This window comes from Choristoneura fumiferana, chromosome 23, assembly GCF_025370935.1.
Source record: "Choristoneura fumiferana chromosome 23, NRCan_CFum_1, whole genome shotgun sequence".
Lineage (NCBI taxonomy): Eukaryota > Metazoa > Arthropoda > Insecta > Lepidoptera > Tortricidae > Choristoneura > Choristoneura fumiferana.
This window is the reverse complement of record NC_133494.1, coordinates 15423275-15450867: the sequence shown is the minus strand read 5'-3', so window position 1 is coordinate 15450867 and position 27593 is coordinate 15423275. Positions and strand designations below refer to the sequence as shown.

The window sequence follows — 27593 nt, the reverse complement described above, 5'->3', positions numbered from 1 at the left end:
GCCTCTTTCGCTCCGCCTCAGTGCGCGACGCATGTTCTCGGTCGCGTCTGGTAACCAGTTACATGACGTCATTTTGAAGCAAATGCATGTTTATTAATTTCAGTACACGGGAGCGATCAAATAAATAAGTCATTTAAAAAAATCGGCATCTACATGCATTTGTGACTAACAATTTGGTTCTAAGACTTTGCTCATCTCGATTCATGCAGTTTACCGTTTAGGATGTCACGCCATATGCTGCGTCAGGGTGCTTCAAACAAAGGTGTGTGAAAAACTACCATTGCTGAAAAAAAACAATTGTTGCGTTTTTTAACTAAAGAACCTTTCACAGTAGGTAGGTAAATATGTCATTACACATTTCAATGCCTCACAAAGAAAATCAGTTTGGCGTTTTGAGAACGTTTTACGGTGAACAACGTTCAAATGGTTTGAGTGTACATTTTTACAATAACAATTTTGAGGCTTAACACGGCGCTTAACGGGACAATTTAGGCGGCCGACAGTGCAAACAGAGACCAAGGCCAAATATGTATCATGGTAGTCTCTCGTATACGAGACCTGATTTTTCCATGTTCCGATAAGTCACTTTTCAAACATACGAGTTTTTTGGTAAACATTAAGTTTCTCGAATAATATAATTTGTGTTTTCTTAAAGAGGTTCTGATAATGGCATTATTACCGGAGCTCTTGGTGCACATCCATTAGAAAATTGAAAGTGGATAAAATTCGAGTCGCTAGATTAGTTGCTTTGTATGTTACCTACCTATACTTACAAAAAAGGTGTGATAAAGAAAAGTTCTTACGTGACCCGATGATTGATTAAAAGTTTATTTGGACATGTGTTACGGGCGGAGCGCGTAATTTCCGCAATATATTGGAGGGCGTTGAGAAGCGCATAGTTATTTGTAGAAATTGGTACAGATAACGTAGTAAGCGAGTCCGGATTTAAAAATATTTGAATTCGCGAAAAAATTGACGCACACACGGTTGCAAAGTGATTTGTTGATGTGCGTTGCCTACGGTACGCTCGTGATATTTTCGTAATAATATATTATGATGAATGACGCGGCGAATGGCGTCGTCATACATAACTACTATTAAATTGCCTATGTCGCGACGACGATGTACATACCTCTCGGCTAATCTCACTAGGATTCAGCTTTACAAGTTCATGATATTTAAATTGTCTAGCGGCCTGACCACGATTGCCCGCGAAAGGTGGCCCCCGCCCAGTGGCTTACATGCAATGGACGACAGCGGCCAGGCTGCTACGCCACAAGTTTGACGCTTGCTTGGATGGGGTGCAGAAAGGTCCCTGTAAATTATTCCTCCAATCATTATAGCAGCCTGCCAGCGCTAAGATCCAACACTTTAATACGAACACTTTAGTACAGTCACTAGCACCAATATCGGACACAGCAAAGTGTGCATAAATATCTGATACTACTCTATTTCTAGGGCCAGTAGGACGTTTCAGATATTTTTGCACGCTCCACTGTGGCAGATATTAAGGCAGGTACTGTAATTTAGGTATGTATTATTTTTAACTGACTGACGAAAAGTGACCCATTTCTTTGCGTCCTAGTTTTTGATCTTTGCTACTAAAACTAGAACGTCTAGTCGGTAAAAATAACTGAAGCGCTGTTTTAATTTAACAGCTATATAATAGAGGGGCTGAATCATTTTGATTACCAATCGTTAATTCAATGATACGGCGAAATCCACGTTGAAGTCGATCAAATCTCAATTTATTTCATATCCATCGAGGATTTACTTTTCAGAACTTTTTTATGATGCTTTTGATTAATTGTTTTCAGACTAGGTATACTTAATATATTATTCAGAAATCATTTCGTTCACGATATTAAATATAAATGGTTCCAATGATGATTTATTATTTAGCTTTGTTGTATGGTCGACCAAGAAAGTGCTTTACCAATTTTAATGACAGTTCCTAGTTCAGAAATAAAAAACAATAAAGCTGATTGTCATATTGACTGCTGAGTGAAAATAGGCTTTGACGTTTTAAGCGCTACAAATGACATTAAACTGTATGGTAGTAAACCAATTTCTTGGGCGACTTTACATTTGGATCTAGAGGATAATCAATCACTTTTATCCTACTAGATAAACTTTCCACAAGGGACTTCATGTTTTTAGCTGGTTCTTGACAATTTGATTTATATCAATCAAGCTATTTCTAAGTACCTATTTAAATTTTAGACTGCTAGTCAAAACTGCATGATAATAAATTTCGTCTGCTTATAAGTTTCGTCGAAGTACCTTTAATTATCTGACTGAATTTAAGTTACTCTGGCATACTTAGTAGGTACGACGAGCATTACAAAAGAATTTCCCGAAATTCTGACGCGAACGGGAAAAGAAGGGATTTTTCGTGTTATAGGTAGAGTCATTCACGATGACGTGGGTTTCTTGGGGAGTGTAGGGGAGCTTTAAGAGAGCATTTTCTGAAAATAATTACGGGAACGGGAAAAACAGGATTTTTCTTTTTCTCTTTCTTGTTTATTTTAAAAATTCTTTTTTATTCGAAAGTGTATACTCCCGAGGTGGCCCTATTGTCAGGATCTGATGTCGGGATCACGGGGAAATCGAGGGCAACCCTCGAATTTTGTAGTCACGCATTACGTTCTTCATATATTTTCTCAAGCTATTTAAGTATTTGCGTCTGATAGACATCATCTCATGTTGATGAGCTGATGCTGAAAGGTCCTCCTCCTTAACGGGCTCCTTAACGGTTACGACACATTAAGTACCTACGCCAAACCAATCAACTCATTACGTAACAAAATTTATCCAGACCTATAAAACAGTATACCGTGCTACAAAATACCGTGACTGGCTGACTGACTGACAGACAACGCGTACCTAGCTTAAACTACAGATTTTACAGACCTGAATTTGTCACACATGTGTAAGTGGTCCTTTACCATAGAAGTGCACTAAGTAAGGATTTTTTGTCTTTTTAAACTTTGTCTGTTTCTTTGTTTATTGGGGGTAATCTCTGAAACAACTGAGCTGATTTAAAAAAAACTATTAGTGAAAGGTTTAAAAAATATATACCCTAAATAATAGAAGCCTGTTTCAATTTAATCGCGGACAGTGTGGTTTTCTATTGAATTCACTTATTCCTATCTCACGGGAATCCTATGTCGTGTACGAAGTCGCGGGCAAAAAAAAACAAGTAGGTTTTCTATAATTACACCCCTGACCTGAAAATATGAAACAGGGCTTCAAAGTTAGTTTTTAAATTCGAAAATTTGCAAATATAATCCTCTGAAATATCAATTAAAACACGAAAATAAAGATCGTGTAAAGTAAATCTCTGTTAACGCGAGCGAAGCCGCGGGCAAAAGCTAGTTAATATTATAAATGCGAAACTAACTTTGTCTGTCTGTTTGTCTGTTACCTCTTTATGCTTACCTAAACTGCGCTAAGCTGATTTAGACGAAATTTATGGTGTAGAGACAGTTTGAGCCTCGGAAAAGGATTAGTATGAGATTGTTTGTATCCCGAAAAAATGAATAGATAATTCCCGCAGTACCTACCTAATAAAGGATTTTTTCACACGGAGTTGCAGGTAGTATCTAGTTTAATATGAAATTCAAAGCTTAATCAAAAGCTCCGAGACAACGAATTTTAGAGATACAATTATGGTAACGATTAACTAATTTCGTTTTGGAGTTTAGCATTTAGAAGCGGCCTGATAAATTCTATTTAAATACAATTTAGGGGCTGTTCCACCATACATTGATTAGTGTTAACTGACGGTTAAATGTGATGCCGTCTCTATTTGTTTTGTTCGAATAGACGGAGACGGCATCACATTTAACCGTCAGTTAACACTAATCAATGGATGGTGAGGAAACCTGCACAACAAACCTGCGAAGCAATTCAACGGTGTGTGTGAAGTTCCCAATCCGCACTGGGCCCGCGTGGGAACTACTGCCCAAGCCCTCTCATTCCGAGAGGAGCCCTGTGCCCTGCAGCGGAACGTGCGGCGTGGGGTGTGCGGGAGGCTGGGATTATGATGATGAATGGATGGTGAAACAGCGCCTTAATGTTCACTCCGCAAGTATGAGTATTTTATAAATTATTTACATTTCATTTTGTGGCATGCATGATAATTTTTAGTAAGATCTTTTATTTAATAGATACCTAAAGTTGAATGGTGAAGTTCTGAAAATAGTTTTAAATTATTTGGTTTATTCCCAATTTGCAGTAATTTTATTTGACAAGCGGTGTGTGATATACCATATATCATTTACGTACATACTTACATACGCCTAGATTTTTTTATTTGCAGAATTAACATTTATTGGTTATTTGTAAATAAGTCTACTATGGTGTATTTTAGTTTGGAGCGAGTCCAAAGATGCCAAGGAATTTTGATGCACATGGCACATTTTATAGGCGTTTTTATTAAATATCATATTATTTTCGCACATGCGATGAAATCCTATAGCACATAAATCTCTTAGATCCACTTTATTACGCGACGATAGCAATTTCAGGAGCAATTCCGCTTCGTATAAGATTTGATGAGTGGGCGTGGGTGCCATAGAGGAGGTGAATTAATCAATTATGAAGATTAGAATTAAACGATTAACACTGATTATTAAACATTACCTGTTACCCGTTACTTCGTCATTTCTTTTGGAAATTCTGCTCTTTCTCGGTATAAAAAGTAGCCTATTTTTAATAGAAATAGTGTTTAATTCAGGGAATGTGTCGACGAATGTGTTAACGACCATATGCGTCGGGCACTCAGCACTACTGCCATACCGGCGACGCTTTGAGCCCTCAGGCATGTCCGTCTCGGACGGAGAGGCCCGATGGTTGTACATTGGTGGTTTGGAGCTTGGGCAAGCCTTTGCCGTGAGACCTTACTTGCTCAGAGTTCCTGTCTGGCTCCGTCCTACGACAGAGGTTATGCCAATAAGCCTGGGACTGCTGCCGACCACACCCAGACAACCAAGTGCCACAAATAGGTACGCGTTTTTAACGAATGATTGCATATTTGCGGCACTTGCGTTAGAAACTTTAGGACCGCGGTCATCTGACACCAAAGTAGTACATTACTGTAGAGGCCGGGCAGTAGGGGGTTGCCGGCCAAGAAGATATAGACGGATAGGGATGCGAGGCCGGCAACCCCACGTTCCGGCCGAGGCTTGTATAGTGCTTTTCTCAAACATGACATGAAATAAAATAAAAAAACAAGAAATCATTCTGGCGGGACGGTAGTCTGGTCGCCCTGTGGCCCCCTGGTCGCCAAAGTTCGCAAACTCTTTGCTAGTCATACCGTAATTTTGGTGCGAATCATCGTTTGTTAGATTTTTATTCGCACTGAAATCTTAAATTTTTCTGAAAATTTTAAATGCTCACCCTATAGAAAACTATAGGTTAGGTTAGGTTTATTTTATAAGAATTCTAATCAATCATTGGATTCAGAGAAAAAAGAGTTATGACAAACGATCATTCTGTCAAACATTACATTCGGACTTTCAATAAGTATGTGAGCCGAAATGGACCACAGGGCCGGGTCTTTTTTCGCCCAGAGGCTGAGCATAGCCGTGCAGCGAGGGAATGCCGCAAGCATGTTAGGCACGATGCCCCAGATAGGAGAAATACAGGGTTTAGATATTTTTAAATCTACATAATTGTTATCAATTCAGGAAAACTGCTCATTTTTAGAATCAGATTAGCAGTTCCAGAAATTATCCCTAAATACAAACAAACAGCCTACCTGTAAAAATATAGAATCGATGTCACCAGTCCAAGAGATTATAGATTTTGGATATTTTAAAAAAAGGTTTTTAGAAATGCCTTCACGATTCTCTGAGAGGAAAATAATGTTGTACAGACTTTTTATGGCTTTTCCTTAGGATGAGACAAGATCAAAGTATACAAGGTAGGTGTTTTGGACGGTACAAATTATGATTATTTTAGTCTAGTAACTTGACCTTAACTTTATTTTCAATTTATCTTTCCATCGAGATTAAAAATTCAAAACTTATTAAAAATATTATACCACTCCTTTGTTGTTCAATACATTAGACTCTGATGAAAAATTCTGTTGCAGGCATATAACCACTTCATGGCGTTTTTTAGAAAACATAAAGCTCATTTTAGGATATAAACCTGATTTAAATTTAAGAGTTCTATAAATTTTGGCACAACTAAATCGAGACTTATTTTTCCAGCAAAAGGAAAAACGCAAAATATTGTTATAATTATCTCAACGTTTTGCCGATATTGCATCACGGATAACTTTGTTTTTATTTTTTGTGGGGAGAGGCTACAATCGAGATCTCTCTGCAGGCGTAACCGTGCGAGTTTTTCGATCAACCTGCACCTTGATCTTGATTATTCGGACTTTAGAACGAAAATTTCTGGTAAAAATGGTTGCAAGAATGGACGGTTGGACTTGTGATACCTTGTTACGTTTAGGTTTTGTGCATGTATGAGCATTAAGCAAACTGTGAAAGTAAGATGAAATCCCACCACAAATAATTTGATATGGTATCTGAAAATAGTGCCAAATTTAGTAATTACTCTTAGAAATAATATCAATTCCACTATAAATAATATCTCGTAATTTGCCGAGGCTAAAAATGTAAGCATTCAGCCTGTATACGATGAAGATGGCTTCCAATCCGTACTTACCAAAGCTGCGAGACGCGCCACTCGTCAACTTAGCTGCCACACTCGTCAACTGTTGCATAACAATTACCCAAATACGACATCCAAAATGCCTGAATACGCCCGTTTCCTTTCTAGGTAGATGCATCGGAATGGGAGTCATGACTGTGACTCCAAACCCTCCCCTCCCCTAACCGACAATTACTGTCACAATTTCCGCCGGCATTTCATTTCGCCTCACCACCACCCTAAGGGTAGTGTAGTGTATCAACAAACGTCTCTCATTGCTGCCAATGTGGGAAAATACTTATACTACGTAATTAATAACAGTACTGAAACTATGACCTACTCGTACCATGCGACAAAAACGCAGGACGTAGACCACGGCACGTCACAATAAATGTCTTCAACTATAATGTCAGCGTTTATGTGCTTGGAGTAAGTACTATAAGCATAAATACTATGACATAACCCGACGGTTGGTTTGTTGTTATAATTAATATTATATAGAAAGAACAAACACGCTCTTAATACACCTTCATAATTTAATTACCACAGGAACCTTTACTCTTCGATAGCTAGAACAATTTGCTACCTAAGTGAAATCGTTTAGTGTCCCGGAATATGTTCGCTCTGAATGTTTGCTCTTAGCCTTTGACATCGAACATCAAACGATAGTGTCGTGCTCGTAAATTAGTAAGCTATTAGCTTTCAACACTGTTCCTATATAACTACACCTCTGCTAATTAACGAGGACTCTACCTAGATGTTGGAAGATTTGAAATAATCAGACCTACCGTTTCTCTATTAAGTTAATATTTCTAAATAGGTATGGGTAGAGTCATTCACGATGACGCGTGCCGTGGTTCTTATTAAAATGTCATTAATGTCTAATTTTGACAAAATCACGCGTCTTCGCGTCACGCGTATTTATTTATGTTTCTCAGACTTAAATTAAGTTAGATATTTGCTTTGATTTAACATAAATAAAATTATTACTGATTTGGAATAGTAAATAGTATAGCAGATTATCAATCAATGTTTACGAGAATAAACCTGCACAATTTAATGGCAATGTTGTATAATTTACAAAATGTCGATAAATTTGACACGAAGTTGCCACATAACAATGATTAATCTAATAAACCTTTCGTGCTAAATTCCATTTTGGGGAGGCAAATATTTTAGCAATTTTGTCGTCACCCGAGGGATGGCCAATTATGTGGCGTCCACTGTGCACTACATATTTAATATGCGCCAAAAAAAAACAATTAGGTGCGAGGTAAACAGAACACTTATTTATAAACACAAAATAAATAAGATAAGTTCGTCTTTGTACTTCTTTTTTTTTGTTAGTTAATTTCATGTGTTTTTATGTACAATAAAGAGTTTACAATACACTACAATATAAAAATACGACTTAATAGTTTTGACTAGTAAATAAATCAATAACTAAATTAAATATCATGGGACACTTTAACACCAATGCCAATTTGGCATTGATAACTTTTTTACAAGGTCTATTCCAAAACTATTTCGAGGAATAGGTTTATTAAATCGTTTTATTTATTTATTTATTTATCGTATGGCTTCTGGTTCTCTACTTAAACTAAATATTTAATAGGTTAGATTTAAGGTAGGCTAGTGCATCTGTCGAGAGGGTTTTAATGTCTGTCGATTGCCCGCTAAATTTGGTGATTGGGCACTCAAAGTCAAGGACTGTTTGCCGGATCGTTTTATAAAATTTTAGTAATAAAATACCTGCTTGCACACATCAGTGTTTCGGCATGGAGAGTAAGACAGCCGGTGAAATTACTGGCACTTGAGGTATCCCATCTTAGGCCTCTAGGTTGGCAACGCATCTGCAATCCCCCTGGTGTTGCAGGTGTCTATGGGCGGTGGTGATCTCTTATCATCAGGAGACCCACTTGCTCGTTTGCCATCCAGTTTAATAATAATAAAAAAAAACCTTATGATCGTGTGTATATTTGCAAAATAACGTATGACCTTTGTTTGACTTTCATTATAAATAAACGTTATGTAACTAAACCGCCTAATCCTAACACTGCCAGGTGACAGAAAACACTACGTTTTAACTACTACTGAACTGAACTAAAACTAACATCCTTCAAATAGGTGTCTTAAAATCGCCTATTTGATGAAAAAATAAAATAAAAATAAACATTATTTTTTGCGACCAATTCTAATTAGTTGCAAACTAAGCAAAGCTTCTTATACGACAGCAGTTGCGACAGAGGAAGAACAAACTTATTTTGTAAATGATCGAAAAGCATAGAGGGCCGAAAGTTTTCAGAAAACACTTGAAGCGGGGTAGCCAGCAAATTCATAAGTTGTGTACAGAGGGCAACTTGGTTACAACTAACCGTGAAGATGTAATGAAGGTTGTGGAAAGGTAAGTACTACTCCAATTTATACAGTTCCCGCACACCAGGGCCAGATTTGCGGCGGAGGGATCCCAGGGCGCCATTGGTTAGGCACAGAACTGAGGACTTGCCTGAGATAAGTCTGTATGAAATCAAGCATGCCCTCAAGCTCATGAAATCAGCAAAATCGCGAGGCAAGGACAGGATAACGTATGAATACCTGAAGTACGGAGGAAAGCCTGTGTTTAAGCAACTCAAATTACTTTTCAATAAGGTGTTGTTTGAGGGTGTAGTACCAGATACATGGAAGAATGTGGTTGTGATACTTCTACATAAAAAAGGGGATATAACCAAACTTGAAAACTACCGACTAATTTCTCTACTAAGCCATTTATATAAGCTTTTCACCAAAGTTATCACCCTACGCTTGACTAATAGACTAGATTCTGCCCAGCCAGTGGAACAAGCAGGCTTTCGATGTGGCTTTTCGACTATTGATCATATTCACACTGTCAGGCAAGTTGTGGAGAAGTGTACTGAATATAATCGACCCTTGGTAGTAGCCTTTATAGACTACGAAAAGGTGGAACACTGGGCCGTTATACAATATCTGCACAGATGCCAGGTCGACACGAGATATGTGGAAGCGATCAAAGCAGTCTACCAAAGTGCAACGCTTCAAGTGAAACTCCACGAGCTCACTGAGCCGGTTCCGGTCGAGAGAGGAGTTAGGCAAGGGGACTCTATTTCGCCAAAACTATTTACCTCATGTTTGTTACCTAAAATATATTCTAAGATTATAAGGCTAAATTGTCGTTTTCATTTAATTTCTCTGTCACTAAAGTACCTTTTTTTTCAAACTTTTAACCTAAAATTGCTAAGAGTGGCTCCGAAGCGGTAACGGTTCGTGTGCACTGCCTACCCCATTTGGGAATACAGGCGTGATGTTTGTATGTGTGTGTGTTTTCTGTAATTCTAATTCTCGTGGATGACCATTTTGATTCCCATTTTTATAATCTTATAATACTTATAATTAAGTATAATTAACATTTTTGGCCACATTATCGCATCAGGCAAGGCCTGTAAAGATAATTGTTTAAATGTTTGAAATAAATGAAGGCAGAAAAAGGCAGATATATAAACATCTTACCTTTCGCGGTTAATTATGTTTCATTTTGTTATCTATTTAAGATAAGATTACTCGCCTCAAAACAAGAAGCTCTTTACCCATCCTCACGAGCAAATTAGCTCGTAATCCAACTTTATGTTGTAACAGGCTTCACCGGCGTTCAGAATAATTAGCACAGTGCCTATTATGGATACACCGGATTATTTCCTAGTAATGGAATTTCCTTAGAGCAATCGTTGTAGGGACTTGAACATTACTTGTTGAATGCCAAATAGGTACATGAAATGGGTGTAAACGTAGACTACGACATAAAAAAGGCTGAAATAGCGACTCCTAATATTTTGCACACAAAACTTTTACCATTTTACGTAAAAAAAGTTTGAAATAAAATAAATAGGCACATTTATTTAGGTAAGTACCAATATACGTTTTCAGTATATTTTACTTCTATAATATAAAATTCTCGTATCACAGTGTTTGTAACCAAACTCCTCCGAAACGGCTTGACCGATTTTTATGAAATTTATCGTGTATATTCGGTAGGTAAGACATAAGACGTAAACTATTTTTCATACTTCTACCCGGACGGAGTCGCGGGGAACAGCTAGTTTTATTATAAATTGAAGACACCGATCCATATCTACAGAAATTTTATTAAAAGACATAAATAAAATGTTGCTTATCTACTTTATTTTCATTAAAATAAACGAGTTTTGTTGCGTTTGATGTTGAAAGAGTAATTAGTACGGGTTTTCATATAATGTAATTTAACAGGGTTTTTCTGTTGAAACGCACTGACTTTGTTATGTTTTAATTCCCTCGCTACGACTGCTCCTTCTTGGATATTTCATTCGGATTCCCCTCAATTCCTTATCAAGGCGTCCCAAGACGACTATTCTTTTTTTTCTCCTTTTCAATCTGACTAAGACAATAGCAATTACCGCGGCTGTCTCCGGCTAAATACTTTCTAGTTTTGGCTTAAACCGAAAAGGTTTTTCTACTGTCTCTTTGGAAGTACAAAATGAATAATCCAATAATAATCTTTAAGATAAAGTGAATTAGTACATAGTTTGTCTACCTATTTGGGATACTTGAATTGATTTAATTTATTATGTTATAGTAAATTACGTTAAATCTGCTTGAAAAGTAGGTAGTTCCGTAAATTACGTCCCAAATCTGCTTGAAAATCGTAGGTCAAGGCGCTAAAAAAAGGGGTAATCATAATGGCTGTGGTTAATAGAGATTTTATAACTTTCTGGAGCGACTCCCAAATATCCCAATCCAATGTGAGGCATTCTTATGTCCAATTCGCAAAATTAAAACTTCTTCAAGAAATCAGGGGTTTGGAAATAAAACTTGGGGTTGTGGCCAAGCTTTCACAACTTATTGGTAAGGGCTAATTAACTTTTTTAAAGAGACATTGAAGGATGTACCTAATTAGGATTAGTAATATAATAACAAAGTAACTAGTACTAAAACTGTATATATTATTGATTTATGAGTAACTTGAGTAAACAGAGAAAATCACATCGTATCAATAGTCTGATTAGTTCTGTGAGCCGCCTGGTAAGGAGCCCTAAGCCGGCTGGCGGACTACGTTTTAAATAAAACTGGCCAGCAAAACTCGAACTTCGTATATTGCCGTCCCTCTGAAACGCTTATGTCATTTAATACGCAAGTGGGATGGTACGCGATTAGCGAACTTCGCTGTTTCGTATAATCGTAGAGCCCTATTTGTTGTCAGCTCTCTCTCATGATCATTATCGGTCAACTACTTATGTGGCTGAAACATGAAGGTTGTAACTGCTCATACTAAACAACTGAACTGATGATGATGATGATTCTTGCTACTGATACTTATATCTATCTTGTACTTACAACTAAATTAATTATTTAACATACTTATCAGTAAAACTTAACAACTTAATGTTTATCTAACTAATAAAACTTTGTTCAGGTAAATACTCCTACTTATGAATATTAGTTAAAGTGGCCATGTGAATCGTCTAGTGATATATGTAGAACCTACGTTGTGTGCACCGAGTAACCCAAAGTAATTTAAGTGAAAAGTAAGAATGGAATAATTATTATATGATTAAGCAAACTATGTAGAAAAGTATATTTCTCAGGAACTTTCTCAAACTTTAGGATATGAATTGTAAGTGTATTTTGGACTGATACCGGGGGCACAATGCCCCCGGGGGTTCCGCCAAATATGGTTTAAAGCCATATACCATCCCCTATGAACCCACCAGCGCCTCCAAAAACAACAATATTCCCCTTTCAGAAGAGGTATATTGCAGATCAGGAAAACTACGCACTAACTATGGTGCATGACAAAGTCTTTAGTACAGATACAATTCTATGGCAAATGTTATGCTTAATTTACAATAGGATACCAGTGAACTCGCCTAACCTTATGACTCATTCACATGTATACCCTACTGCAGAATATCAATGGAAAGCCTAACCTTATGACTTTTCCATCGAGTCCCTACCATAGTAACAATGAAAGGCCTAACCTTATGACTCATTCATTGTATATAAGCTTACCAGTGAAATTGCCCAATCTTCCGACTCATTCACCAGTAAACTCTACTGTAGATTGATAATAGGTACATATATAATAATATACCTAAGTCCCTATAGTTACCATTAATTGTCTAATCTTTTGACTCATTCAATCAAGTAATTATAAATATTTCTAATTAGTTTAATAACTCAAACAGAAAGCAGTCGATCCCAGAGGCCACTCTCCCACAGTAACCCCTTTATGTTATAAAGATAGCTATCATATCAATCCCTTTAGGTAATTGACTATAGATGATTCATGTAGTAACAAGCCGTGTCAGTGTCTTCTCCTACAGGCAGTAAGACAACCAACGGGGAGCCTCCCTGGCTGTACCAAATCCTCAATCTATATTTTCAAGCTAGCTTTATAATGTGATAAAATTATAATTTAATCGGAGCCCATGGCTGTCTTAGATAGAGCACTCTTAGGAGTTTCTTAAATATTAAAATTGAGTTTGTCAATAGAATTTAGAAATCTAGAAATAAAATGGTGTGTAAGAATTTAAACTTTCCCTAGCTCTGTGTTGAAGTTTAGCAATTTGGAGGAAAACCCTCATAGGTGAACTAATTGTGTGGTGAGTTAAAAATAGTAACTTTTCCCGGTGTAAGGAAACGCTACTCTAGCTAAGCCCTATGAACTTCCCTACCTACATAGCCCTAATAAATCCTACAATTGTACTTTAAGCTTGCCCGAGGCCCCTACACTCTGTCTGTGATTAGCAAAACTAGGGAAATAATCCCACATGTACATTTAGTGTAATGTAGAAATTCCCGGTGTAAGGAATTCCTTCTACTCTCCTATCAACAAAGATGGTGTGTATACCTAAAGCCCTATCGGTCCCTACAAGGTGCTGAGCTCTCAACTTTCCCGAAGGAAAGTCCCTATGACGGAGAGCCCCGCGGAACAGCAGAATACCTAACGTTGTGCATAAATACGTAAATAAATAGGGGACAGGAATTCTGAGTTTCTTAAGTACAAACTAAGCGTCAACAAGACACGCATTCACTTCGACGAGCGCTACTTAGTCGTTACAAAAGACAAACAGAATCCACTGGTGGCTGGTACGACAGTAATTTGCCGCTGAAGGCACCACAGCTTCAGGAAGTGGAAGTCTATATCATCCACGGTTATCACCGTTAGGTGTCAGACGATATAAACGGACTTAAAGCTCAACCAAGGTACGTTATGGAGGAACCAAAGTCATTTCCATTAAGTTGGGAAAAACACAGAAAAGTTATGGATTAGTACAATACAAACGTAGGCTGAAATGAAACGCTATAAAACGATCACTCCACACTACAGAAACAATTAAGGGACTTCACCGTCACAGGACCGCAAAGACTCCCTCGCAACGACTTTCCGAATGAAAATCAGCACTAAATATTTCAAACATAATTGTAATGAAGATAATAATTTACCACTATAATCAGTAGCAAACTATAATCCATCTGATTAAGAAATATATCCATTTTATAAGACAATACTCACTCTGCAATTTATATTAATACCCAAATAGACTATGTAAAATTCCCAATAATAAAATAAGAAATGATTAAAACCCCAAATAAATTTATACAGCAAGAACCCGCGTAAATTTAAAGTCGCTTCGAACTGAACCCTAATACTAGAAACAACCCTCTGCCCTCAATTTAAAAAGTTAATGTGCTCGCCGTCAAGACCAAAAAATGAATGCCCGGGGCCTACGATTCCACTCCTATTTATAGTCTTTCAGCCCTTTCAGCCTCAACGTCGTCAACGGCCTCACTGTCTTCTTTGACCTCACGGGCGTCTCGAGCCTCTCCCGCCTCAACGGCCTCACCAGCTTCGGCGTATGACGTCACAGCCCTAACCAATTATTAACAAAACTACTACTTTTTTATATAGTTTAAATGGATGAATAGGTTTTCCAATATTTGTGAAATGAAATCTAAATATATTTCCAAAATCAACAACGTAAATCCCATTTTTCTAATTAATTAATGAGTATTTAATATATTCCTTCACTCTCAATACATGTCCGCTACCCGCTCAATACTAAATAACACCATAACTTTGAAGTTTAATTGTGACTTAACTACTGAACAGAAAGATGCGAAACTTGGATAAAAGAAAGCTTATCTCCTATACAATCTTATTTAATATGAATTTTCCTTGCATTTTGGATATATTTCATGTAATCATGACAGACATACTAATTTCTGTTTTATACATTTTCTACCTAATGTAGAATGTTTTTATAACTAATATTTCGCTGAAACTCATACAAAACTCATTGCATTCAATTTGAATGTTTGTTCCCTCTCAATTTTCAGGAAATAACTTATAAATTAATGTTAATTAGTTTCCTATACATAACAGCGCCCTCTGATATTTAAAATTGTAATTAGATACTTAAACAGTATTCTTAATATTATCTTAGATTAAATTAGAGCCCCAGTAACGTTACAGTTGTCTGTGATTTTTGCTAGATGGCGCTTTTCAAACAATATTTTTTTATCAATCTGATATAATTGTGACTCAAAATGTATTCGCGCAGTGACGGCTTGCAAATGTCATTTGAAACCGTTACATCCGACCCCCTCCAATTACTTAGGTGGTGAATTTTATAAAAATTGACAACCGATGTAAATGGATCCAACAATTAAATAAAAACCGCGAATATATATATTTTATAATTTTACCAATGTTTGCCTTCGAAATGTATTATGTTGTATGTTTTTAAACCACGATTTATCCATCATTGCCCAGGATGGAACCTTCGAAACTAAAGTGAATCATGTAATGAAATAAATATCACCAAAGCCAGATCTTTGAATTTTTCCAGAGGCGCCGGGTTGTGAGGCCAACGAGCTAGATGAGCAACATGTTGTCGTCATCCCCCTTCCTTTGGCTCAGAAAATAACAACAACATATCCCCTTCCAAACCCAAAGAATCCGTTATGTATTATCATTGCTATAGTGTTAAATCTCCATTAATTCATCACCAATCCCAAAACCACCACCCCAACACAATAACAAGTAAACCCTGGAGAATGTGTAGTGTGGGCCATAACGTTTTCCTACCAGTAGAGTAATGAACTACTTGTAAGCAATATTAACATTGATTATGCCATCTGGCCTAGCCTAACACCTTTCGAACAAATAGTTCATTTGTAGGTATATTGATTCTTGGGCAAACTATCAGTAAATGATCTGTCTTAACTATAAAACTGATGAGATATTAAAACCCTTATACCTTTAAATAATATTATTCACTCTTTTCTTGCATTGGCTTGCACATTCAAAAGCCCCAGCCAAACTCTTTCATGAGCAACCTCCACATATCACTAAACCGCATTGAACCACTCATCGTTATACACTCTGTTTTACAAAACATCAATCACCTTAGTTAGACAAATTTCTTTTAACAAATCCGACAACTTTGTTATGAATAAAGTTTTAATCAATCAAGGATATGAATCCGAACACTGATTGTCAATTTACAAACACATACTTATCACTCTTAACTATAATTGTATTCCCTATTTATTTTATTATTTTTTCCAAAATTTAATCAAAAAATATGCCGATTGTAACAATTTCAAATTACTTTTTATTTTCTCTAACTCAAGTTACGACTCTAACTGCACTATTAGTCTTTCTGAAAACCGCATCATAATCGGTTCAGCCAAACGCGAGACAATCGCGGACAAACATATATACATACAGGTCAAACAGAGAACTTCCCCCCTTTTTTTTGAAGTCGGTTAATAAATTTATTACCACGGTATTACCACTTACAAACTAACTTAACTTCTATTTTATTCTACAATATCTTACCAAATAACTAGTATCTATCAAACCTATTTTGATTACTAATAAAATAATTGTCTGTCACCACCGTGTCTTTATAAAAGGGCTACCACAATTAACTAACAACCGCCAAAATTAACTAATCTACTTTAAAGTTACTTTCTCCTAGTATCCATCTCCCAATTTTATATTACCTACTAGGTAGTCGTTAGAGCATTTTCAGAATATCCATGCCCCTCCCCGAGAACCAAATCAACCACATACCAAATCTCATTTAAATCAGCCCAGCGATTCCGCGATGAAGCAACAAACAACCAACCAGACAGACAGACAAACATTCGCACCTATAATATTATTATTACCTGTATACGTTGTACTTGTTTTTTCTCTAAAGTAATATCTTATAAAATTTATAATAGAATTTTTCCACACGAAAATAATTAGTTCTTCTATAGTCTATGCACAATAGGCTGCGTGGCCACGATGCCTTTACTTTTCCTTAACATGACAGCACGTCAAACATTAAAAATGTTGTAAGCGATGCGTTTCTTGTTTATGCTTTGTAGCATTGATTAACGATGATAATTCTAGTGTTAGTCGATAAATATCGAAAATATTCAATAAAACCAAATCAACGCAATGTTCAAAATAACTTCTGCTAATTTTAACCTTTCGAGGTTGAGTAAAACTTATCCAAATAACCTACATCACAGTGCTAATAACTATGCAAGTCCAATTTAGTACTTCAAACTACACAGGTAATTAATGTTTCCGTACATACATTCCATTGTTTTTGCTAATAATATTCAAACAAACTCTTTTCCTGTCAATAGACAACAGCTACTTACTGTCTTTTATTTCACATTGAAACTGTTTACACTACTTGTAAAGTTGAAGTAATTATATATTTTGCTTTCAGTCACTGAAGGAGTTGTCATGGATTATGAACTGTTGACCAATGATGGAAATGATAGTTTACCTATCACCCTTTATAACTAACCAAGTTGACATTCAGTAAAGTGAAACACCACTAATTTGTCTTGAAGACAACCTAAATGAAATCTTGACTTGACTACACTTGCCTTCAAATGTTTTTTTTTTTTTTTTTTTTTTGGTAAGTTTTCCTATGTTATCAGTTTCTCATTGAATCCTTTTAGAATTCATACATACATACTCAAAATAATATTCTTGTAACTACCATCTCATGAACTAATTTTCCAATCTGTTAGTTTTCTCAATAATAAGACCGCCATACTAAATCTCCGCGCTAAGATTTTGAACTAAATCTGTACTAACAAAATAGCCTAACATAACTAAGCTAATTTTTCTGGCTGTTTCATTGCTAGTACAGTATCACCTATCATATTAGATTTCATCATAGTCGATTATACCTATATAATTTGATTTGTTTTGTTTACAGGTAAAGTGAAATCCAATCTTAAAATTCAAATTCTCCTCTGGGAGTAACAAAGTCCATACTACAGTTGAGCTAAACTGACAGCTGTTAATAAATTTTAACTATGCCAGCATGAAATCTGTCAAGAGTGAAGTGCCAACTCAAGATGTCCTACTGCTTGCCTATTACTGTACTCCTTCTCTGTGCTTTATAATGGATTAACCGCCAGCAACCATTTTATTTTGATGAAATAAACTCAGCATACTATCATACTCTACAGTGAGTATGCAACTAAAATGATTTTCCCATCTTATTGCATACTAATAAAAGCTTACTTTCTTTTATTGATTCCCTAAAAGGTCTATTGACTTTCCCTATACTGTATTGAAACAAATGCAACTTGTAATTTGTTCTATAACTATACAAGTTAACACATTTCATTACTAATTTAATTATTTTTAATCAAGCGACCCCCATTCTTTTAAAATTTTAGCCAGTGGTTTTATATGTCCACTTAAATTCCCTATGATCTTTATAAACAATAGTTGTATTCCCTAATAAATCTTTATAATTAAACATATTAGTGACTTGAGTATATAAACTCTATAAGTAAGTTAAGTTCCTGGCTTTACTCTATAACTTAAGCGCTATCTTTCTAAACTATACAAACTTTCATAATTTAACTGTGCAGCCTATTTATTTTCTATTGAATTAATCTTTCCAGCTATGCTTGTTAAAGCCTTAAGTAAAATACCTCAAAATGCTAAACCGATTTTGATAATAAAACTTGTTCTTAGATCTAGACAGCTACCTCGGGTTTGTGAACCTTTTATATTTGCATTATTTATCTCATCTATGTGTGAGCCCATTCCCAGCCTATGCATTCCCTACCGCCAGGCACAGGCGTCCTGTAAGAATGAGAGTGCTTGGACTAAATCATTTTGCTTATACTATTGCCTAAATCGGTGTGAAACTGTATATGCATAAGCATTGACATTTTTGTGCACACACACCTAGTACCAATATATACCTTCCTTTTATCTTGAGCTTGTCCCTATTCCTAGCTAAATTTTTTTATAGAATTTCTTGTAACTTAAGTATGGGAAAACACACCTGTCATGAGTGACAATATTATAGCCTGCTAATCCCTAATTATTATCAACATAACTTTTCATTTGGCCTAATTAAATTGTTCCAAATGCTCACTTAGCTCACATGATTTGTAAAATAGGTAGCCTAAACTGAATTTCTTTAAGTTACGACCCCCCGTATGTAAGACCCAAGCTTATTCTATGCAACTTTTCTAGTAAGTAGGTAATTTTCCTACCGACCCCCGTCTGTCAAACCAACACAACATTTGACATAAGTACCTTCAGTATTTATCTACCTATACTCCGGTTTCTAATAAGAATGAAATAGCTACTCATAAATAAGTTATTCTCTATGTTTTAACTTGGATCTCTGGAAGAGATTGCTCCGAAGCTACAAGGCTGCCCTCTACAAGGAGTCATTGTATGGTATTGTAATTTTAAATGACTTTCCTAATAAATATGATAACAATAATCCTATTAAATGTATATTTACTCATATTTTCTAGTAAAATGGAACCATATGTATGAATATGATTCTGTCTCCCTCTCACTACTGGTTTCAGAACATAGACTTATAATACACTACGTTTACGTTTAGGTTACTCTTTCTACGTTTCAGAACATCAATCACGCATGCGCACCGCACGTCATGTCAATGTCACTTTTGACTTTTCTCTAAATGGCGGGCGAGCCGAGCGATTTACTTTACTTTAGTTAATGTGCTATAATTAATTGTGATCTAGTAATAATTGAACTTCAGGAAACTGAAATCTGACTATCAAAGTTTCCAAGTAACACAACACCGTCAGCTGGCAATCGAACGATGGTTTAAAGTTAATCGTTCCAACGTCAAAAGTCAACCGATGAAATCTACCAAATTTACAATAAGTATATTTTGTTTTCAGATGGAGATTTGAATAACTATCAGTGTTACAAACAGTGAATGAAATTAATTTAAGTGCAGCCTACCTAAATCCTCATCCTACCTAGTGACAAGACAAATTGTGCTATTTTCATTAAACCTTCAATTGTATAACATTTTGTGTTCAAACTTAATTTTCCTTACTCCTATTCCTAGTGTGAACTATAAATTCCCATTCTTACTTTCACCTCCATTCCACGAACAGCAAATTGTGACTGTTTATGAGAAAACAGCCACTGAAACTTAAGTAATGAAACTTAATATCTAACCTAACTTATGAAATTTACTGATCTAGTAAGTAGTTTGCTATCCTATCTCATGAATACTAAGTATACAAACTGTCAGTGAATCTACTTTTTATCAAACAAACACCAAACACTAATTAGAATAAAACTTAGTTCATCCTGTCACGGCTAACCCATATTGTAACTGCTCATACTAAACAACTGAACTGATGATGATGATTCTTGCTACTGATACTTATATCTATCTTGTACTTACAACTAAATTAATTATTTAACATACTTATCAGTAAAACTTAACAACTTAATGTTTATCTAACTAATAAAACTTTGTTCAGGTAAATACTCCTACTTATGAATATTAGTTAAAGTGGCCATGTGAATCGTCTAGTGATATATGTAGAACCTACGTTGTGTGCACCGAGTAACCCAAAGTAATTTAAGTGAAAAGTAAGAATGGAATAATTATTATATGATTAAGCAAACTATGTAGAAAAGTATATTTCTCAGGAACTTTCTCAAACTTTAGGATATGAATTGTAAGTGTATTTTGGACTGATACCGGGGGCACAATGCCCCCGGGGGTTCCGCCAAATATGGTTTAAAGCCATATACCATCCCCTATGAACCCACCAGCGCCTCCAAAAACAACAATATTCCCCTTTCAGAAGAGGTATATTGCAGATCAGGAAAACTACGCACTAACTATGGTGCATGACAAAGTCTTTAGTACAGATACAATTCTATGGCAAATGTTATGCTTAATTTACAATAGGATACCAGTGAACTCGCCTAACCTTATGACTCATTCACATGTATACCCTACTGCAGAATATCAATGGAAAGCCTAACCTTATGACTTTTCCATCGAGTCCCTACCATAGTAACAATGAAAGGCCTAACCTTATGACTCATTCATTGTATATAAGCTTACCAGTGAAATTGCCCAATCTTCCGACTCATTCACCAGTAAACTCTACTGTAGATTGATAATAGGTACATATATAATAATATACCTAAGTCCCTATAGTTACCATTAATTGTCTAATCTTTTGACTCATTCAATCAAGTAATTATAAATATTTCTAATTAGTTTAATAACTCAAACAGAAAGCAGTCGATCCCAGAGGCCACTCTCCCACAGTAACCCCTTTATGTTATAAAGATAGCTATCATATCAATCCCTTTAGGTAATTGACTATAGATGATTCATGTAGTAACAAGCCGTGTCAGTGTCTTCTCCTACAGGCAGTAAGACAACCAACGGGGAGCCTCCCTGGCTGTACCAAATCCTCAATCTATATTTTCAAGCTAGCTTTATAATGTGATAAAATTATAATTTAATCGGAGCCCATGGCTGTCTTAGATAGAGCACTCTTAGGAGTTTCTTAAATATTAAAATTGAGTTTGTCAATAGAATTTAGAAATCTAGAAATAAAATGGTGTGTAAGAATTTAAACTTTCCCTAGCTCTGTGTTGAAGTTTAGCAATTTGGAGGAAAACCCTCATAGGTGAACTAATTGTGTGGTGAGTTAAAAATAGTAACTTTTCCCGGTGTAAGGAAACGCTACTCTAGCTAAGCCCTATGAACTTCCCTACCTACATAGCCCTAATAAATCCTACCATTGTACTTTAAGCTTGCCCGAGGCCCCTACACTCTGTCTGTGATTAGCAAAACTAGGGAAATAATCCCACATGTACATTTAGTGTAATGTAGAAATTCCCGGTGTAAGGAATTCCTTCTACTCTCCTATCAACAAAGATGGTGTGTATACCTAAAGCCCTATCGGTCCCTACAAGGTGCTGAGCTCTCAACTTTCCCGAAGGAAAGTCCCTATGACGGAGAGCCCCGCGGAACAGCAGAATACCTAACGTTGTGCATAAATACGTAAATAAATAGGGGACAGGAATTCTGAGTTTCTTAAGTACAAACTAAGCGTCAACAAGACACGCATTCACTTCGACGAGCGCTACTTAGTCGTTACAAAAGACAAACAGAATCCACTGGTGGCTGGTACGACAGTAATTTGCCGCTGAAGGCACCACAGCTTCAGGAAGTGGAAGTCTATATCATCCACGGTTATCACCGTTAGGTGTCAGACGATATAAACGGACTTAAAGCTCAACCAAGGTACGTTATGGAGGAACCAAAGTCATTTCCATTAAGTTGGGAAAAACACAGAAAAGTTATGGATTAGTACAATACAAACGTAGGCTGAAATGAAACGCTATAAAACGATCACTCCACACTACAGAAACAATTAAGGGACTTCACCGTCACAGGACCGCAAAGACTCCCTCGCAACGACTTTCCGAATGAAAATCAGCACTAAATATTTCAAACATAATTGTAATGAAGATAATAATTTACCACTATAATCAGTAGCAAACTATAATCCATCTGATTAAGAAATGTATCCATTTTATAAGACAATACTCACTCTGCAATTTGTATTAATACCCAAATAGACTATGTAAAATTCCCAATAATAAAATAAGAAATGATTAAAACCCCAAATAAATTTATACAGCAAGAACCCGCGTAAATTTAAAATCGCTTCGAACTGAACCCTAATACTAGAAACAACCCTCTGCCCTCAATTTAAAAAGTTAATGTGCTCGCCGTCAAGACCAAAAAATGAATGCCCGGGGCCTACGATTCCACTCCTATTTATAGTCTTTCAGCCCTTTCAGCCTCAACGTCGTCAACGGCCTCACTGTCTTCTCTGACCTCACGGGCGTCTCGAGCCTCTCCCGCCTCAACGGCCTCACCAGCTTCGGCGTATGACGTCACAGCCCTAACCAATTATTAACAAAACTACTACTTTTTTATATAGTTTAAATGGATGAATAGGTTTTCCAATATTTGTGAAATGAAATCTAAATATATTTCCAAAACCAACAACGTAAATCCCATTTTTCTAATTAATTAATGAGTATTTAATATATTCCTTCACTCTCAATACATGTCCGCTACCCGCTCAATACTAAATAACACCATAACTTTGAAGTTTAATTGTGACTTAACTACTGAACAGAAAGATGCGAAACTTGGATAAAAGAAAGCTTATCTCCTATACAATCTTATTTAATATGAATTTTCCTTGCATTTTGGATATATTTCATGTAATCATGACAAACATACTAATTTCTGTTTCATACATTTTCTACCTAATGTAGAATGTTTTTATAACTAATATTTCGCTGAAACTCATACAAAACTCATTGCATTCAATTTGAATGTTTGTTCCCTCTCAATTTTCAGGAAATAACTTATAAATTAATGTTAATTAGTTTCCTATACATAACAGCGCCCTCTGATATTTAAAATTGTAATTAGATACTTAAACAGTATTCTTAATATTATCTTAGATTAAATTAGAGCCCCAGTAACGTTACAGTTGTCTGTGATTTTTGCTAGATGGCGCTTTTCAAACAATATTTTTTTATCAATCTGATATAATTGTGACTCAAAATGTATTCGCGCAGTGACGGCTTGCAAATGTCATTTGAAACCGTTACAAGGTACCCTAGTGCATCCACGAAGACGCGTGATTTTGTCAAAATTATCCATTAATGACACTTTAATAAGAACCACGGCACGCGTCATCGTGAATGACTTTTAAAGCACAAGTAATTATGAAAAAGTCTGAAAATACGTCAATCTATGTCAGTAAGCATTTAAAATGATATTATAGATACCAACAATTGTTACTTGTTCGTTGAACTCTTTCGCGTTCGTTCGGTTGCTGTTTATATTTCTTTAACTTTCGGAATGTTCGCCATTTTCTATGCTCTTCTTTCTTCGTTGGGTCAATTCAGTACATTTCATAGTCGACATTATTTTTTACTACCGATTAATATTCAAACAAATTGTCTTTTTATAGCGTTCGTAACGGTTACATCGTAAACGGTAACGTGCTTGCAAATTGAAACTAGGCATTTTCAAACACCGGAATATTTTTGAACCATGCAGAAATGTCCAATATCAGAATACCTACGTATCGACCGTATAAAACGCTAGTCTGAAACCATCATCGTCATTCATGGGTACATGAACACTAATACTACTTGCAGGGTGTCACATATGACTGTACCGAACTGTAACAACTACTATGTATAAATGTGATATGCAATGAATGAATAAATAAATAATAAATACATGTCTACAAATTTCCACGGGACCCTTGGTGCGTGAGTCCGACAAGCCTTTGACAGGTTTTGATCCATGATTATTTTTTTTATTCAGGTTATTCAATTTATGGTGACGATGACGCTCTGTGAGGACAATGCGGCGCGCGGCGCTCTCCCCGTCCACGCCTAGCAGCCGTGCCATGGACAAGTACGAGCAGCTGGCAGTCGTGAGTGTCACTAATATCATGATTAGCATCTTCAACGCCAGTGGCATCATTACTATCCTCTATATCATCATCATCACCAATGACATCATTATCACTCATCACTGTCACTGTTAACGTAGGTCACTGTGAGGATAGAATGCGCCATCAGCCGTCCGAGCCATGGACACTACGAGCAGCTGGCAGTCGTGAGTGTTATCATCAATGTCATCTTCAACATCATTAACGCCTGAGACATCATTATTATCCTCTATATCATCATCATCACCAGTGATATTATTATCATCAACTGTTGTCGCTTCTATTAACGTTAGGTGGCTGTGAGTTAGGTTGGATCTAGCAGCCGTGCCATGGACAAGTACGAGCATCTGGCAGTCGTGAGTGTCGCCGATACAAGTTTCATCATCAACCTCATTGGCGTCATTATCATCAATTGTTGTCACTGCTGTTAATGGTGGGTCGCTGTGAGGATGGGGTGCACGGCGCTCTCTTCGTACTTGTGGCTCCCGCTCTCTCGCTCACGCGCTTCATCTCTATAATTCTTTATTTGATTGACAATGATTTCGGAAAATGTAATTGATGAACTGAATAGAATATTTTTTAACCAGCAAACTACTGAATTGGCGAATTATTTCTTCATTGACACAATGGTTTGCTATTATTGCTATGTTACATAGTAGAGCTTTTGGGTCATGGTTCCCCTGAATTTGTGCAGAGAACTCTTCAAGTTAATTTATGTGTGTTCGTGTCAGGTGGGCGAGGGTTCCTACGGCGTGGTGCTGAAATGCCGCCGGCGCGACACCGGCCAGCTGGTTGCTATCAAGAAGTTCCTCGAGACAGAGGATGACGCCGCCGTTCGCAAGATGGCGCTGCGGGAGATACGGATGCTCAAGGTAATCATCAACGTAAACATCCGCCACCAGTCTCTAGAGGCACAAGGAGCACTTTAATCGTAAAAAACAGGAAAAAAACAATTAGACCAGCGATCACTTTCAGCAACTGGTCTATATACCGGGGCCCATATCACCAGAGGATTGATTAGACGTTGCTAGCTTAAAGAAACTTCAGGGCCAGTAGAGACAGTCTGTATTCCAAATGCAATGTAACCACTGCTGTCGACTATCCATACATTTTTCATTGCAGTTGGCACAACAGTACGCAAACTACACGCTGGCTGCGATTAAAATGTATGGGCAGCAGACAATGATTACGATTATGGAGCAGATGGAATGAATTCCGCCTGTACTGGCCTTGGTTAACGTAAAAGAATTAAAACTAATTATGGTGGTGAATAATCGTAAATACCATCGACATTCATTACATTATTACAACAAAATTAAACTTCTATTTTCTTTTCAAAGGGAGTGATAAGCAAATAACCCCAATTATTATTACGAAAGCGCTGAAATATTTTCTAGACTAACAATGGTTCTAAAAGTTTTTCTGCCTATGTTTGGTAGAGAATTGACGTGCAAACAACGTTTTTGGAATATAACGAAACATTCAAGGTCACCCGTAGATGGATAAAGTTTTTCAAGCAAAATAATGCCTGTTCATTCTATAACAATAATCTATTTTCGACCAAACTTTGTTCCGATACATAACCAACACGTATTTTTTTTTGTAAAGATTAAGAGAGTTTTAGCAAGGAAATAATGTTAAATTATCCTTCTAAGGGTCTCCCGACATCAGAGCAAGGCTATCGACCTTTCTTTCACTAATCTCACATGGGCATAAAGCTTTTTGTGACTTCGCGTTGATAGTGTAGGGAGACCCTGTATCCCTACACTCTTGACTGTATACCCGTGCTTGTCTTGATTCTTGGGAAATTTTTTTGGTGGTTCTCCTTGCTTTCTTCATCTCATTACAGTACTGGAATCCGAAGGTCGCATCTAACAAAAGACCTTAGACGCCTTTTGTGATATCTTTCTTTATTCCTTGTCTATTATGTCGCTATGCAAAATTGTCATTGCATATCATTTGAGTCAATCAAACAGTCCAAGCAGTCGTGCGATTGTTAAGTCTAAAGCGCACATAACAGTAGAATCGACTTTTTTTCCGCAGAAACTCAGGCACGAGCATCTAGTAAACATGATCGAAGTGTTCCGTCGAAAGCGGCGGTTCTACCTAGTCTTCGAGTACCTGGATCACACACTACTGGACGAGCTTGAGGCTTCGCCGGGAGGTCTCGGCGAACCGACGGCTAAGAAGCATCTCTACCAGCTGCTGAAAGGGATCGACTTCTGCCACCAAAACTCTGTAGGCATTTCCACCAGTTACACTTGAACTAGTTTGTTTATGTCATTTGGAACTCGAATCAAACGATAGGTTTTCTTTTTCTTTCTCATTTGAATCTTCTGGAAAGAAAGTAGAAAACCGTCGAGTTCCGAGCGACATTAACGTTCTGATTGTACGGCACTACGATCCTTTTGAACTTTTGGATGTTGGTGTTTTTCTAAGCTTTTAGTAGTTTAGTTAGCCGTTCTATGCTGGTTGTTTTCGAGAATCCTTTAAGTCTAATAAATTTGGTTACCAGTGGTATCATAATAAGTGAACCTTTGGAATGCTTAAAAGTGGTGAGCCTACGTAATTAGTTCCACAGAAAAGACTACTTCTTTAGAATACAAATCCTCTTCTGATGGATTTAATTTTTTTTGGAATTTTTGTTGAGCGAATAAAGTGTAAACTGTACAGATGATATCCATTGCGATATTTTCAGATTATCCACCGAGACGTGAAACCCGAAAACGTGTTGGTCTCCAACGCGGGCATTGTGAAGTTGTGCGACCTGGGGTTTGCGAGGGCGTTGGCGGCGCCTGGGGAGCCCTACACCGAATACGTTGCTACGCGTTGGTACCGGGCGCCGGAGCTGCTGGTAGCTGAGCACAGGTTGGCAACCGATGTATAATGAAACACATTCAACAATGTTATCGTGAGGTTTCATGGCTTGTGGCTTATAGCTGTCAGACCCCATATTTCAGAAACGTGATAAAGGTGACACTGTTTAGTAGGCCCAAGTTGCACAGCTAATATAAAGCTTGGTTTAA

At 36.8% G+C, this 27593-nt stretch overlaps 1 protein-coding gene and 1 long non-coding RNA gene across 4 annotated transcripts in view; both read left to right on the top strand.

Moving 5' to 3' along the window:
- Positions 1–20062, top strand: part of LOC141441102 (uncharacterized) — a 28692-nt gene extending 8630 nt beyond the window's left edge. The window contains exons 3-4 of one of the 3 annotated variants that reach the window (XR_012452773.1): positions 17958–19450; positions 19930–20062. This is a non-coding gene — a long non-coding RNA (uncharacterized lncRNA). Of the gene's footprint in view, positions 1–17957 lie in introns of all 3 variants that reach the window. The other 2 variants (XR_012452775.1, XR_012452772.1) reach the window with 2 other exon arrangements.
- A 4169-nt stretch (positions 20063–24231) lies between these two features.
- The window catches only part of LOC141441257 (cyclin-dependent kinase-like 4), a 26459-nt gene continuing 23097 nt past the window's right edge, over positions 24232–27593 (top strand). Inside the window, exons 1-5 of the mRNA XM_074105929.1 lie at positions 24232–24549; positions 25299–25439; positions 26611–26805; positions 27266–27435; positions 27528–27553. Of these exons, the coding sequence (XP_073962030.1) occupies positions 24478–24549; positions 25299–25439; positions 26611–26805; positions 27266–27435; positions 27528–27553 (604 nt within the window). The 5' untranslated portion in view covers positions 24232–24477. The remainder of the gene's footprint in view (positions 24550–25298; positions 25440–26610; positions 26806–27265; positions 27436–27527; positions 27554–27593) is intronic.